Source organism: Lynx rufus, unplaced genomic scaffold, assembly GCF_022079265.1.
Source record: "Lynx rufus isolate CCGP_SWC_20201006 ecotype Redwood Valley unplaced genomic scaffold, mLynRuf1.p SCAF_21, whole genome shotgun sequence".
Taxonomy (NCBI): domain Eukaryota; kingdom Metazoa; phylum Chordata; class Mammalia; order Carnivora; family Felidae; genus Lynx; species Lynx rufus.
Window position 1 is genome coordinate 7,687,950 of NW_025814836.1, and position 16,860 is coordinate 7,704,809.

A 16,860-nucleotide genomic window follows, 5' to 3' on the forward strand; every position below is an offset into this window, starting at 1 on the left:
CATCTAGGTCTGTTTCTGGATCTCCACTGAGGTCCCAGAACCAGGCTGCTTTATTTGACTGGGGATTTACCTACCATGCATTTTATTACCTGGAAGGCTGATGTCTGTCTTCTGTCACTGTCATCCCCGTTCAGAACTTCCCTAGATCCTCTTGCATATTTATTTTTCCATAGAAACTTTAGAATTAGCTTATATAGTTACAAAAATTCCCATTGGCATTTTTATTTGGCACGCATTACATTTATATTAGTATATGAAATGGCAGAAGCCTCCCTTTGAAACACTGGTTGGGAAATCTAGATCCTGCTGATGTCTCTCTCTGGCCAACAGCCTCATCAGTGAACTTGGAAGTGGAGCCTTCTCTGTTCTAAACAGCTGTAGTCTTGGGGGAGCCCCTGAGTCAGAAGTGCTCAGCTGCCCCTCGATTCCCCACCCTCAGAAACTAAGATAATAAATATTTGTTGTTTTCAGGCTAAGTTTTGGGATCATTTGTTACATGTATATAGATAACTAATATACTATATGTTTTAAAATAAAGTGCATCATGATTCTTACTGATTTTCAGATAAAATGCATCATGATTCATATTATCAGGACTGTAGTGTTTTTACATTTGCACCTTCTTTTTCCTATGCCCCAAATCCCTGTTCTCAAGGACATCAACATAATTCTGCATCTGTTTTATTTCTTCAATCATACAATAGTCTCAGAATAACAAGACCAACATTGCCAAGGACATGTGATTATAGATACAATTCAAGATCATTTGCATTGACTTTGGTCTTTAGAGGATAGCCCAAGAGGGATGTGCCATCAATTTACTGTGTTTTAAAATCATTCAGAATAGTTCTTCTTTCCATTATTATGTCACAAATGCATACTGCATACATATTTAGATGGATTTTTCTTTTAATTCTTAGGAGTTTGCTTTTTTCACTGAATTTGGTTTTATAATTATATAAAATAATTACATGGTTCTAAAGTCAAGTATGCAAAACAGGGTGTGTGCAAAGATGTCTAGTTTCTTACCCTTTTATCATACACCCCGAATCTTTTCCTTCCAGTAGAGATAACCAGTTTTAACATTCGAAGATTTATCTTAGGTAAATCTTCCCCTTTCTTAGGTAAAAGGTAATGAGTTAGAGATACCCTTTTCTCCATCTTGTTCTTTATGCTTAACACTAAACCCTGGAGATTTTGCCAAAGTTCCACACAGTGCAGACCAATAAGTAGAGGTATTCTGTGCTGTTCTGTAGACCTGTACTGTGTGGATGGATATCCCCTATGTGGGAATGTTAGGATGGTTTCCAGGGCTTTGCTCTTATAAATACTGCTGCAGAGAGCTGCTTTGTCTATGCCTTTCCCCATTTTTGCCAGTTTTTGTATTCATTTTCCTTTTTCTGCGCTATAATTCTCCTCAGGTACAAGCTTATGCTTAGGACCTGCCTTGGGCAGATCTGTGTACTATTTTGAGCTTGGCTTTGGCCTTCCTTGACTCTTTCTCTTCCTCCTGGCAGCCAGTGACTTCATCTCGCTTATTGGGTGTCCAATGTTCCACACTGTGGAACTTTCAAATCCTTTCCTTCAGTGATGACCCAACCTGTCCTGCAGCCTCAGGCATGTCGTCTCCCCATTGAATGTTCCAGGGCTCTGGTTTCTCAGCGTCTTCTTGTTTATATCAGCCTTCTTACAGGGTCACCTTTAACAGAGGCTTCATAGAGGCACAGCTCAGCCCATGGCAGTGCAGGGGTGTCTGGCTCTGGGACACGCTGGTGTGGTGGCGGGGCTGGGGGTAGTATTCAGGGCAGGAAGAACCCTTCCAGAGCCTGGAGACCATGCCCCAGGTCTGCGGGGAGAAGGTCTAACCTGAGGTTCAATTTCACAGCTCTGAGGTTCATCCCCTCCTGCCTCCTCTCCTATTCTTGACACCTTCCCTGGGCCAGCTCTTGTGCTTATCTCCGTGGCTTGCCTGGCATGTGGCTTTGGCACTTTGCCTGCTCCTAGCCTCTCCTCAGAGGGCTGTGGCCCCTCACCCCAGCTGAGACTGTTGAACATCCTGTATGTGCTGTTGAAACTCACTGAATCTGATGTGTTTTCTCTCCTGTGTCTTCCATTCTCCCCTCTGCTGGCTTCTGAGTGCATCTGTCCCAACCTGCATGTGTCTGTAGCCACCAATCCGCCTTCCTCTTCTTCTACACCAGACTTTGGGAATGGTTGTCTCATTCTGCACACCTCTCCTACACTCCACAACCCCCTGGCTGGCTCCTGCCCTGCCCTGGTGTTCTCCAAAGCAGCTCTCTAAGGTCACCGCTGGCTTCCTGGTCACTATGCACCAGAAGCATGAGGGATCCTTTCTCCTCCTGCCAGCTTGGGCACAGCTGGGGACGCCCCTCTGGGCACAGAGTGCCAGAGCTTGATAGAGCTGGGTCCTGGGCCCTTTCCCCACCTACCCCACCCCTTCTCCCAAGGATTCTTCTGTGTCTGCAGCTTCACCTGCCACCAGGAGTTCAGTAGGACTCCTGAGTCCAGCTGTCTCCTGAGCTTCTTTGGAAGAAGCTCAGGTTCCTGCATCTAGATGTGCCCAGAATCCCCAAGCCCAGCCGCCTCCCAGCGTCCCCTCCTCAGTGAGATGAGCTTTGTCCATCTAGTCACACAACCTGCTTTCCAGAACTCCTCGTCCTCACCTCATATTCCAGACTGTGAATTGAACCTCCAGAATGGACTCAGTCTATCACTGTCTCTCTGGCACCATCATTACCCTCATCCACACCATCATCACCACTATCATCATCATCACCACCATCATCATCATCATCACCACCATCATCATCACCACCACCATCATCATCATCACCACCATCATCATCACCATCATCACCACCATCATCACCATCACCATCATTACCACCATCATCATCACCACCACCATCATCACCATCACCATCATCACCACCATCATCACCACCATCATCATCACCATCACCATCATCATCATCACCATCACCATCATCATCACCATCACCATCATCATCATCACCATCATCATCACCATCATCATCACCACCATCATCACCATCACATCACCATCATCATCATCATCACCATCACCATCATCACCATCACATCACCATCATCATCACCATCACCATCATCACCACCACCATCACCATCACCATCACTGTCACCATCACTCACTTGCTAGGACAGCTGTAGTAGCCTCCAAGCTGCTCTCCCTTCTTCCCTTCTGTGGTTTGCCTCTATGCAGCCAGAGTTGCTTTCTAAAAACAGTGGTCAGGCCACTGACCAATACTCTTTAGTGACAGTCCTTGGTGTAGCTCCAGGACCCTCAGGCCTGGCTGGCACTCTCTCTGCAGCCTCAACTTGTTTTGACTGCTGGCCCACCCCATGTACCTGGGCAGTTTGAACATTTTGTAGTTCTTGTAAGATGCTGTACTTGGCCACCCCAGGGGCTTTGCACTGCTCTTGCCTGAGCCTGGAAAGCTCTCTTCTCCTTTCTGTCTCTGGCTTTTTTGATTGCTTTGCATCCTTCAGACCTGAGTGCAAAGAGCAGCTGCCCCAAATTCCTCTAGAGGGCAGGCTTCCCTGTTGCTTCTTCCCTGGCACAGTGTCCTTCCTCCATGGCGTTCATCATGGGTCATCCTGATGCATTTATTTGCTGACTGTGGGAGTGATGTCAGCCTGTGAGCTCCATGTTTTCTATCCTCATGCTCAAAAATGCGTAGTACCTGAATCAATGGCAGTGGTCTTGTGCAAAGCCATTTGACCCTGTGCGTACTGTCCTTATTTGTAAAATTGGGACATTGAGATCTGCTTCATGAGTTGTTGAGCACCGAATGGATCTATACCTTTGTGACACACAGAGGTGTGGTGTGTCAGGGGGTGGGGGCTCTACTCGGTGACCTTTCAGATGCACACCCACACTCCCATCCTTGGCTGTGCTCTGGCTCTACCCAGCTGCCCCCTGGATCCAAGACAGAAAAAGGCACAGGCCTTGGAGTTCATGTGATCACCTGGGCCAGGCTACTGGTTCGAAGCCTCTGTCCACCACCCACCTCATGATCATTGCCCCCAAAGGTGTCAGGGACAGGGGCCTCCAAGGCCTGACTCTATGGGACGCCCCACTTCCCTGTTTAGAGAGGTTGGCAGAGCTTAGATTTTCCAACAGGTGTTTTCATATGGAGGCTTCCCCCAGCAGGAAGGAGCCTGCTGCCCCCTATTCTTCTTTGTCCAAACTTGGCAGATACATTCTACATACACTTATGTTTGTATAATATATGTCATAACAAGAAAATTAAAAAGGAGAAATCACTCTCTGGGGAGATGGGATCTCCTTTAAACCTCTCTTTATTCTTTTGTTGTTCTGTCTCCCTCTGGTGGTCTTGGCATAGTGTTAGTTCAAGAGTTGGGCCAAATTAGAGCAATTTGTGCTCAAACATGTAGGGCCAGCTGCTTTAGTATTGTAATGAAGCTCTTTGATTTTTGGTTCTGCATTTCATGATTGGAGTTGAGAGCAGTGTCTGTGAACTGAAATACGCCCCCTCCCCACACCGGCCGCTCTTCTCGGCTTCCTAATAAATGTGCAGGTAGGAGTAGGTCTGACAGGCAGGATGCTGGAGGCACCGTTTTGTTTTGTATTGTTTCCTTTTTGAAAAAAAAAGAACAAGGCAGGAATGACAAGAGCCTCCCGCAGAGGGAGGCGGCGGAGGTGGGCATCTGTCGGAGTTGTAACAAAGACCTGAATTTTTCACTGGCTTCTTCCCAGGGAGCAGGCGTCCATAGGTGCTGGTGGTAGACCCCATTGCCCGGGATGGGGTGTCCTCACAACACAGGAGTCTGTGCCCCCTGATCCGGCAGGGCTTATTCGAGTGGTGGGAGAGACGGGGCCAGCTTTTAATATATCTATTTAGGGACATAGATTTAAATGGGAAATGAGCTTCAGAAAGGTCTGGCGAGCTGCCCATGTTCACCCTGGGAACTGGTAAAAGTGGCCTCAGAGGGTGGGAGTCAATTCAAAAGGCAAGGCCTACCTCCGTGCCCCAGGGATGGGCTCCACAGAGTGCCATTCGACTCCCACCCCACAGATAGGGCATGAAGACCCTTGCCCAGGCCCAGATCCCTCCCTGAGTGCTGGCTGAGGGTGTGGGTGGGTGGTTACCCCAGGCTGCAAGGACCACCCAGACTTTCCCACAGAACGCAGAGGCACCATCTAGTGGTCAGTAATGGTCATTGCAGGGAGGACGGGTGGCTTGGGCCCAGCTATGGGGTGACCTTGGGCAAATGATGGGCACTTGGAACCACACTCACTGGAGAGAATGAGGCCTGAGGGGAAGATGGGGTGAGATAGTAGAAATACACATACTTCAGTCAGAAGCCCTGACGGTCAGGGTGGAAGGTGCTGCCATGTGATTGGCAGTCCTCTTGCCCTCTGTGGGGGTGACATCTGTCTTCCCCTAGCTGGTGACAGGTGCCTGTGTGCCTGCAGTGCACACCAGGGCTGCTGATGGATGGACAGGGAGGGGTTCCTCCCTCCATGCCCCTCCCCATTCGGCAGCCACCCCTCTCCTGTCCCCTCTTCCCCTCCCTTGGTGTCCCCAGCCCTGGCCAACTGGAGAAAATTTGTCATCTCCAGAGTGAGGACCAAGGCACCTGAGATGGAAGGAGCAGGTGGGAGTCTCGCCCTTGGGACCTGGGGCTGCGTGAGAAAGCTGACACTGGCCTGGTCTCCCAGAGGGCTTTGCTTCTAAGATGGCGGGGAGGGTGAGTTCTTGTGTGCTGGAGATCAGGCATCCCCACACTGACTGCTCTTCAGTGTGACCTGGGGGGCAGGGGTGTAGTGCAGATTCCCAGGCCCCACTCCGGGTCCACCGAGGCAGAATTTCTCAGATGGGGCTGGGGACTCTGCAGGCCCCTTGGTCTCTGAGCATGATTCCAGACACAGAAGGAACTGCTTGGGATCTTCTTCTCTCCCTCTTTCTGTCCTCATGTGCTGCAGCTTCAGGTGTTTTAAATGACCTGCCACATCCCCCTACCCCCTCCGGTACAGGGTTTGGAAAAGGTTTGCACCACTTTGTATCTGCAGCCGGGAGGTTCCTCATGTTGATGATGGTGGAGGCCACCGTTTGGGATGTGGCTGCCTTTGGGTCTGGTCCCCACTTTGTCACTTAATATCAGCCTGGTCACAGCATCCCTTTGTCCTGTGAGCCTCGGTGCACTGTCCTGCAGCCTGCTCACAAGGCCATGTGAGCGCGTTAGCTGGCCTTGAACACTGCCTGCTGTCATCGCTGCTGCCTCCCTCGTCTGGTGCTCGAGGCCCTGCCTCAGCTAAGTGCCATGTATGACTTCTGTTTTGAGTTAGGTGCAAATAAAAGCTATGAATTCAGCAATTAATGTGTTGTACTTTATATGCTTTTAGTGTTTATGAAGCTTATCCTATTAATCTTAATTTTGTGAAAACCCTAAGGAGATAGAAATCAGGAATTCCCCCTCAGCCCATTTTGCTGGTGAGAAAATAGAGGCAAACAAAAAGAGAGGAAGTGAGAGGAGAGAGGGAGAGGAAGAGGACTGTCCAAAGGGCACAAAGGAGGGTGTCAGTTTCCCAGAACACCCCAGAAAACACTCCTTTTCAAGTATCTCCCTTCCCATCATTTGGGTCCTGTGCCCCTTAGCTTCTGCGAGCAACCTTTCCCCTTCTCATCAGATCCGGACTGAGTCCCAGTCACCTCACACCGGGTTTTGCTTCCTGCCTCCTACTTCCTGTCTGAAAAAACCTTACTTTTTCCTTTGCTTTGTTTACCCAACCATCTGACAGAGGGCACCTCCCAGCCTTGTCCCAGTCATTGCCATGGCTATCCCAGCCCTGGGGACACAGCCTGGCCCTCAACACTGACAGGCAGGAGGGGGAGAGGCAGGTGCCTTCCCTCTCTTCCGAATCAGGAGGACCAGCCAGTTCCCTGCCCCACCCAGCACAGATCCCCCAGGCCTTGTTGCAATATTAAAACAGTCATGACGGTGACGTAACTTGGTGAGCCCTTCTCTGTGCCTGGTGGGTTGCTAAGCCCTGGCTGGCGCTGCCTCACTGCACCATGCGTGGGCCCTGGGGTGAGTGGTCCTGGGGTCACAGGCCTGGGGAGTTGCGGGTTCAGAGGTGTGGCCCCTCTCCTGGATGGCCCTTCTGGTCTTCAGGTCTCTGAGAGGCCTCAGCCATGGGTCTCCCCTGTCACTCTCCGCACAAGAGTGAAGACGCTGGTCATGGAGCAGGGCCATGCTCCGGGGGATGCGGGGTGCCAGGCCACTTGCTGCCAGGATTACCTTCCTCTCGGGTCTCGACTCCTCTTTCTCTTGTGTTTGGGCTTGTGGTAATATAGGTGCTTTATTACCTTGATAATTTAAAGTGCCTGCCCACAGAAAGCACCGCATTGTATCTGCGGGCCCAGGTGCCATGGTGGCCACTTCATCTCGACTCCCCACTGGGTGCACAGGCCCGGTTATGAGGTGTGGCCCTGGGGGGTCAGAGCCACAAGCGCTGCTCATGTGGCGTTCATGTGTGTGTGTGTGTGTGTACGTGCGTGGGTGGGTGTGTGCATACCTGTGTGTTGTGTGTGTGTGTGGGGGGGTGAGGGCTTGTTGATCTGTGCTGGACTTTTGGTGAGGAGAGTCTGGGAGGAGCCCTCAGAGGTCCTACCACCCAGGTACCTGTGATGGGCTGGTTCTCTCCCACCAGAGCCAGTGCCGACTGGACTGAAGGCCAGAGTGGGTGGCCTGGGAGGAATGTGGGTCAGCTGGGCTGGAGGAGAAGTCACCATCCCACAACAGAGGACCGCCACTGGCACTGACCTTTGGGGAAGGTGGTGGTAACAGTGGCATGAAAAACGTTTGATCTATACATGCATCAGGGGTCGGTATGCTTTTCTTCGGTGTCTTTTAAGCACTAAAAGAGGAAGCTTATAGACCTACCAGAAGCTAGGATAACCCCCGGACCCTCCCACCCACCTTCCCTCAGCTCCCAACCTCCACCCCAGTCCCTCCTACCACCAGGCCCTCATGCCCCCCTACCCCATCGAGACCCCCTGCACCCATTCCCATTCTGCCCTCACTGACCCCCTGAACGCTTTGGCTACCCACCTTCGCTGTCACAGGCAGCCTCCTCCAGACCCAGCAATGTCACCTGTGTGGGAAGAACTTTTCCAGAGACACGGATGTGGTGGGGAGGCCATCCCAAAGGGCCCAGACCCACAGTGTGGACATTGGAGGGAAGGGGACCCCCTTTGTCATGTCTCCTCCTACCCAGCCCCCAGCCCAAGTCTCCTGAAGGGACCCCTTCTCTTGGTTCTGTAGCAGGCGATGCTTCTTTCCTCCAGACATGGACGACAGAGCTGGGGCCGGGTGAGGGGCTTCAGGCTTGCTGAGAGGTGTTGCCAGCAGCCTGTGGAAGTTTCCAGAGTATCATCTATGGGGAGAGCCAGGGAGGTCCTGAGGCATCAGTGGCTTCTGCAGATAGTGCTGGGGGGTTGAGGGCTGGAGCCTTGGGATTGGTTCCCTGAGGGTTTGCTAGAGACTTCCACAAGTGTTATCAAAGATCCCTGGAGTAAACCACTGAGCACCCAAGAGGAAGGGGTACATCATCTGGGGGCTCTGCGGAGGCTGTCAAGGTCAGTGGGGAGAAGGGGCGGGGTCCCCAGGACAGTGGGGTCAGGATGGGAGGGCCCCCACCATTCCATGGGGCATGACCTGGGGCATTCCTAAGTTGGAACCTGCCAGGGCCTGGTATTATTAATAGGTTTCTTTCAAACTTCAGAACACTTCACCTTGTTCTAAAGCACTTTATAAGGGGCACCTGGGTGGCTCAGTCGGTTAAGCATCTGACTTCAGCTCAGGTCATGATCTCACAGTTCATGGGTTTGAGCTCTGCATTGGGCTCTGTGATGACAGCTCAGAGCCTGGAGCGTGCTTCGGATTCTGTGTCTCCTTCTCTCTCTGCCCCTCCCCTGCTCGTGCGTGCTCTGTCTCTCTCTGTCTCTGTCTCTCTTTCAAAATAAATAAACGTTAAAAAAAAATAAAGCACCTTATAAAATTGGCTTTAGTGCAGGAGCCGTGGCACTGCTGTGGAAGAGATGACAGCGGTTCTGTATCTGTGGTTTCCCCACATGTGTGTGAGTCTGATGTGTGTGCCCCTGGGTATGGATCTTCAGGCAGACAATGTAGACTAATGCACACATGCTATGACCCGCTTTGGAGCTTTAATCTCATGTCCACAGAGCTGAGATTTGTTCCAGTGAAAGCGTGATGTACGCTCCCCCTCCTGGGGCATCTCAGCTTTGTGTGCCCTTTTCTCCTGTGGATTAAAGAGAACTAAAGTTTCAGAATCATTTAGAAAACTTGCCCTGAACCCATGGTGGGCCTGGTTTCAGGGAAGTTGCACAATCACTTCTCAGGGTGAAAGCCTGCTCACTACAGGCCACACACTGGGCTCCTGGCACCTGAGCGGCCTGGTGGGCGTGTGGGCTGGAGCCGGGGCCCCAGACTCTGGGGTCTGCTGACGTCGGGATGAGGCCAGTGAAACTCTCCTTGTCCCCTCACGGACACATACCTCTGAATGGGAACACTGTGTTTTGGAGCTCAGGGACTTCTGTCTGTATCCTGAGAGCAATCAGAGGCCCCGTGGAGTTTATAGCAGGGGAGGATAAAAGATCAGGTCTCCCATCTAGAAGGACCTCTGGTGGCAGCATGGTCTGTGTGGAAGATTCATGTCTTAGTCCTGCCACTGTAACAAAACACCAGAGGCTGTGGCGGTTTATAAACAACAGACATTGATTTCTCACAATTGTGGAGGATGGAACTCCAAGGTCAGGGTGCCCGCGTGGTCGAGTTCTGGTGGGAGCCCCCTTCCAGGCTGCAGATGGTATTTTTCTATGTCCTCCTGTGGCAGAAAGAGGGCAAGGTGTTCTCTGGGGTCCCTCTTATAAGGGCACGGACCCCATTCATGAGGGCTCTACTCTCCTGACCTAATCACCTCCCAGATGTCATATTTCTAATAGCATCACATTGGGGCTTAGGGCTTCAACATAGGAAATGAAGGGACACAAATGGGCAACTGGAGAAAGACTCAGGATAGGTGTGGTGGCAAAGTGGACAGCACTCAGGGGATGGGTTGGATATGGATGTGAAGGCTATGCAGCTGGGAGGGTGGTGGTGTCCAAGAGGAAGAACCAGGCTCAGTGCCCGGATGGCGGTGGGATATTGGGACTTTGCTTTGGACGTGTTGAGATGGGGCCATCCCAGGAGAGCCAGCAAGCAGGCTGCTGAGTACATGGGGTTGGGGTTTGGAGAACTACAGTACCCCTCATCAGCAAGCAAGTGGTCATGGAAGCCCGAGGCACTAAGTCCCCAGGATGTCAGCATTCTGTGGCCTCGTGGAGGAAGGGGTACCTGCAGAGAGCCAAGAAAGAACAGCCAGCGACAGAGGAGGACACTGAGTGACAGGCAAGTGAGGAAGACATGTCTCAAGGAGGCAGGTGACACGATGACCAGAAGGCCCACTGAATGTGAGGGCACTGAGGTTGTGTGCAGCTTTAGTGTGGGGGACATTGGAGCAGGGACACAGCGGTTAGGTTGGGATGTGCTGAGGCAGTTCTTTTCAGATATTTGCCTTCGAGAGGGAGGAGGGAGGGGGCCCACTGGAGGCGGGGATGGGTGAAGGAGGCTTTGGAACCCGCCAGGGGACACTGGAGGGTGTTTAAAAGCCCTGAGAAGACCCAACTCATAGGACTTGACTCTGAGAGGGATGGGGTCACAGGTGATCCTCAGCCCCCAGTGGGGACCCACTGCCTCACAGAACCCTGGGAAGGAAGACTGCTTAGATGGCCTGTCCCTCAGGGAGCACAGGTGACACTCTGTCAGGTACAGTGAAGGGGGAGGGGCAACTGGAAGTTCCAGAACATGGGGGAAGCTATGAAATGGTGCTTGCATAGTGGGAGAGGAGTCACTTCTCAGAGGAACCTCTCAGGGTTGCCAACAAGTTTTGAGGGCATTTTGGTCCATGAATTTGTAATGGAACCAACTTGCCTTGTTGGGCGTCTCTCTTTCCAGCTTCAGGCCTCCCAGAGAATGGGTGTTTGGAGTTCTGTTGAGTCCTTGGGGCGGGGGCAGAGGTTCAAGGGCAGTGGGCAGATGTTATGGGACTGGTGAACGGTGGCATCTGGGCTAGGCGAGTGGATACTTTGAGAAGCAGAGTGGGTCAGAGATGAGAACATGAAACAGCTGGCGGAGGGGACTGCTGGCCCTGGGGCCTGGGGAGCCACAGGATAGCCAGCCCTGGGGACACTGGAGCGAGGGGGAGCCTGAGAACCAGAGCCAAGGGCCCTCACAAGGAGGGATCTGGCCAGAGGCAGGCAGGGAGAGGGAAGAAGGCCGTGTGACCTGGAAAGGAAGGTGGGTGGGTCTCAGAGGCAAGCTGAGTGATGGTTACAGACTACGGACTCAGGACTGTGCTTGCTCATTAGACATATTGCCTGTGCCTGCTTTTGTCCTACAGGTGCAGAGGTGCCTAGGACAGACAGACCGCAAAGCCCAAGATATTTTGCATCTAGCCCCTTAGAAAAGGTTTGCTGATCTTACCTCCAGCTGCCTGTCCAGGACAGGAGCCACTAGCCATATGTGGCTATTTCTATGTAAATTAGTTAGATTGTATAAAATTAAAAAATTCAGTTCCTCTGGGGCTCCTGAGTGGCTCAGTTGGTTAAGCGTTCAACTCTTGGTTTTGACTCAGGTCATGATCTCACAGTTTGTGGGTTCGAGCCCCGCATCAGGCTCTGTGCTAACAGTGTGGAGTATGCTTGGGATTCTCTCTCTCTTCCTCTCTGTCTCTGCTTCTCCCCTGCTCACACTCTCTGTCTCTAAATAAATAAATAAACTTAAAAAAATATTCAGTTCCTCTTGCAGTAGCCACAGTTCAAGTGCCCCAAAGCCATACATGGCTGGCAGTTCCTGTACTGAACCGCACGAAGATAGAACATTCAATATCATGGCAGGAAATTCTGTTGACAGCGCTGGCCTAGAGGCAGCAGGTGGAGCAAGCACCATGTCACCCAGCCTGGACCTGAGGTGTATGGGATGGGGGTGCCCACCCAGGCATGTGACAGGGCCAGAATCCTACAGTGCAGAAGTGGAGGAGAAAGCCCCAGAAGAACTGTAGGGTAGCAGGCAGTGTCTGCTCACTGTCCTGAGTTCCAGAGGGCTCTGGGGCAGGCATGGAAATGCTGCCCACTTGGGGACAGGGCATCTCTGGGATTGTAGCAAGTGGCTGTCACCATGGAGGCTGAGGTGCCTTGAGTGACCTGGAATTGTCCTCCTGTATCATGCATGTAGAGTTTTCTGACCGGGGTGTTGATTTTGTGAAACTACTTATACCAGGCACTGTGTAGTGAGGAGGGAAGCAGACTGGCCTCCCTCTGCTGGCTGCAGATGGGCAATGGTTCAGCCCTTCTCCTTTGTCCCCTGTCCCTGCTGCCTTGTTCCTTTGTCCTCTGGGAAGATGCTAACTGTGTCCTCTTCAGTTCCAGGGCCCTGCGAACCAGAAGACCTCATTGATGGGATCATCTTTGCTGCCAACTACCTGGGGTCCACCCAGCTGCTCTCAGAACGTAACCCTTCCAAAAACATCAGAATGATGCAGGCACAGGAGGCCGTCAGCCGGGTCAAGGTACTGGTGGGCTCAGCAGAGCCCTGGTTCACTGTGGGGAGGCACTGGAGTTGGGAAGGGGGACGCAACCACCCTCAGCAGGGAGAGCGGGAATGCCTGAGGCACCTGGAGAGGCCAAGGGAGACTTTGGCCTGTCTAGAAGAATGCTGGGCTAGGGACAGAGGCTGCTGGCTCCTTAATGAGGAGCCACCACCGGGCCACTGGAGACACAATTTTTAAAGGTTCCACCACATTCCATTCATAAAACACATTTGTGTGGAGGCTCAAATCCCATTTTGATGGTCTGTATATCTTTGGCACCAAAGTGCTTGCAGAAGGGGAAACAAAGGAATCACATTTTTCGTTTAAATAGAAATTTCTGACGTATTTGCTGCTCTGGGTACCCATTGAATCGCCTGGTTTTGAACACCGGGTACAGACGGGCAGGAGAAAGATGAGGCCAAGTCAGCAAAACTAAGGGGGTCAGGAGAGAAGGGCGTGGTGGCTTGAGGAGGTGCCCCTCTGGGCAGTTCAGGGTCTGTGGATGCTGCTGGCCTCTATAGGGTGAGAAATCATGTCAGACCCCTCCCCCCCTCTTTTATAGAGGCAAAGGGGTCTGTGATGTGAGCCCATGGTGGTCAGGAGAGGAGATGCACAGAGCCCCGGGCCCTCCTGCCCAGACCCCAGTCCTGCTCCCCTGCCTAGAGCCTGACGCTTTTCTGCCAGTTCTGCATCTCTCTGTCCTTAGTCTTACCCTCGTAGATCTGGGTGGCTGTTGGTAATTTCCAGCGCTTGGGGGACGTGTGTGGGCTTTTCTTGGTCAGTGTGTGTGCTCCCCGAAGTGATGGCTATGCACCCATCCTGCCCCTGCCCCTTTCCTCTGAGCACAAGGTCTGAGTCCCAGGGTGTTAACCATAAGTCTAAAATAACTTTGCTGCCCTTCCTTCTCTTCCTTTCTTTCTTCCTTTGTCTGTTTTTCTTTTCTCTTACATGCTGCTCAGAGGATGCAAAAGGCTGCTAAAATCAAGAAAAAAGCGGTGTGTAGGACCAAGGGGTTTGCTGGTGTTTCTGGGCTTTGTCCTATGCAGTTTGGGGGGCGGTCCTATTTGTAAGAATACAAATCATGTGGCAAACAGCTTTTTCCTCCTCTTCCCTTGGTAGATAAATAGATTTTTGAACAAAACCACAGACACTTTTTTTTTTAACCACCCACTTATAGAAGAACCTCATCATTGCCCTTGTTACGTTTTTGTTCAGTCTCTCATGCCAGAACATGGTTAATGCTGTGACGTTACTGTTTCCCATCAACAGCTTTCACATGTAGCATTTCACATGACCATGTGACGCATTGAGTGCTTCGGCCTCCTGTACAGAATTAATTAAATTGTTCTGATATTTAAAGACTCATTAAGTTTAATTTACTAAATCAGGATGATGAGAAGGTCAGCTTGTCCATGAGTTGCGTTCTCCACTGGTAAGAGTTTCTGGAGCATGAGCAAACTTTAAAAAAATTGAGGTGACCCCCTGGTCATTTGTTTGTAAAACTGGTCATTTAGTAAATGCTGGGTCCTCCCGATACAGGAAATCTCAAATACTTGGCGTCGGAAGACGCTCACTTGGTGCAGGTGCAGTCTTGGTGCTTTGACAGCAAGAGATTTAGTCCTCCACCCTCATCTAGGACACCTGTTTTCTGTCTGTGTGGCCAGAAGAGCCTGTCTGGTGGCTCCCTTCCTCCTGCGGTGAGACTTCTCTCCCCGTGACATTTGCTCTTTGTCCCGCGGTGTTTCCTAGGACAGGAAGGAACTCAGCCATCTCCCTCTGCCCAAGCCGGCTTTCTGCTGGGAGCCTCCAGGCAGTGCAGATGGGTTGGCTTTGCAGACCTGTAATTGGGGTGTGCTCCCCCGCCCCACCAAGGAGGAGGTGTCCCTTGCCTGCAGTTGTCCGGTGCACCCCTACACCCCTGTGCCCAAATACCAGGCAGCTGGAACAGGGCTCTGTTGGTGCCTGGTCCTCAGATCTGTAGTCCAGAGAGCCCGAATGGGTGGGAGCAGGCAGACCCAGCTCAGAAGAGCCTCTGCGGCTGGCTCACCTGATTATATCCATGGAGAGTTGTTCTTCCCTTGGGGCAAGGGGATGTTCAGGATCGTGGCTGAGGGCTCCTTTTCTGGTGTGCTCACATCTAGCCAGGCAAGTGCTGATAGGAGCCCAGGACCAGGCGTAAGCAGCATCCCCACACAGCTGACGTGCTGCTGACTGTGGGGTCATGGTGCCCCCACCCACAGACATGCCCACCTGATTGCTGGCCCTCTGTTGGATGCATGGTGCGCTCCCCCTTTCTTCCAGCAGAGAGTACAATGGGGCGAGCTTTGCTGTTCACCATTAGTGATCAGGTTTTGGCTTAATCCATTCACACACCCCCCCCCCCCGTCTGAGCTCATTCAGCTCTATGTGTGTGTCCCTGTTCTCTGATCAAGTACATCATAGCGCTCAAACTTCCTGCAAACTTTTTTTTTTTTTTTTGCTTCTGGCCCAACCTGTTTTTGTTTTTTTGTTTTTTTTTTTTTAGCAAAAAGATTTTGAGGAATAGCCCCACACTATAATGTTTAGAAGCATGTGGATGTAGGATATAACCCGGTTTTTCTTTTTTTTTTTTTTTTTTTTTTTTAATGTTTATTTATTTTTGAGACAGAGAGAGACAGAGTATGAACGGGGGAGGGGCAGATAGAGGGAGACACAGAATCTGAAACAGGCTCCGGGCCCTGAGCCATCAGCCCAGAGCCCGACGTGGGGCTCGAACTCACGGACCGCGAGATCGTGACCTGGCTGAAGTCGGACGCTCAACCGACTGCGTCACCCAGGCGCCCCTAACCCGGTTTTTCAAATCAGAGAAAAAGTAGTTCTTCTACATTCCTGCAAAGTATTTTCACCTGGATTATTTTGAACTGTGTTTTTTTAAAAATTATTTTTTTAATGTTTTTATTTATTTTTGAGACAGAGAGAGACCAAGCATGAGCAGGGGAGGGGCAGAGAGAGAGAGGGAGACACAGAATCCGAAGCAGGCCCCAGGCCCCGAGCTGTCAGCACAGAGCCCAACGTGGGGCTCGAACCCACAGACTGTGAGATCATGACCTGAGCTGAAGTCGGACGCCCAACCGACTGAGCCACCCAGGCGCCCCAGAACTGTGTTCTCTTTAAAATCAGTTAAAAGCAGTGTCATCTCATGGTGGGCTGAAAGCCCCCAAGACTGCTTCCCTTGAAAACAGAGCTAAAATACGAATCTATCAATATTATACAGGGCCCCTCTGTGACTCTGAATTCTTGAGGAATCGTCAGCAGGGGGATTTCTGATTTCAGATTTTTTTAGTGAGGAATTAAATCATACTTTCTGCTCGTTTGAAGTGGAAGATATGCCACTGTGGGCTCCTAGTGATCACAAAGAATTACTTACCTCAGTGGGTACACCGGAAGAATTTGTATTTCATTGCCACTGTGCAGCAGCAGTTAGGATTCCCATGGATGTAAAACCCAATGACAAGCTATCTTGGTTGAGGGCAGACCCTAAATAAATAGTGCACTCAGCTTCTAGAACATTCCATGTACACATAAGAATTGACCATATGATGAAGGTATTCCAGGAGCTGACAAAGCAGGGGCATTTGTGTGACAGATTCTTCTGGTTTCTCTGATGTTGCTGGGAGGGCAGCACTGAGTCCGGCTGGAGTCTTAGTTCCCTTAGGGTTTTTGGAAGACCAGCATTAAGCCTGCTGGGGCGATTGACATGACTAGGATTATTTAAATCAGAAGATGCTGACAATCTAATCCAACTTCTTTGAAAATTTCTTCCCCATTTCCTGGGGATATTTGGAATCCCAAATCCAGGAAACGCATGTAGCCTGAGTACAGAGACCCTGTACCTTCACCGGGCTTGATAAGGGTCGGCAGGCAGGCCTACTTTTTAGGGAGTGGAAGGGCTTCGCTTTGGATGCTGGGACATAAGACCCCACGCGTCCAGCCCCCCTCCATGCTCAGGCTTCCGGAAGCTGTCTCCTCCCTCCTCCTTCACGCCCTGTGCAAACTGCCTTTAGAACTCACTTCGCTACAGATTGCGCTGGAAGGCGGTGTGCAATTTAGATTTCCCATGGCTGCTCCAAGCTGGGGCAGCA

At 51.3% G+C, this 16,860-nt stretch overlaps 1 protein-coding gene across 1 annotated transcript in view; it reads left to right on the plus strand.

Annotated features, from left to right (window-relative positions):
• The window catches only part of APBA2 (amyloid beta precursor protein binding family A member 2), a 223,780-nt gene that overhangs the window by 185,410 nt on the left and 21,510 nt on the right, over nucleotides 1–16,860 (plus strand). Inside the window, exon 6 of the mRNA XM_047086754.1 lies at nucleotides 12,573–12,718. Coding sequence (XP_046942710.1) covers nucleotides 12,573–12,718 — 146 coding nt within the window. The remainder of the gene's footprint in view (nucleotides 1–12,572; nucleotides 12,719–16,860) is intronic.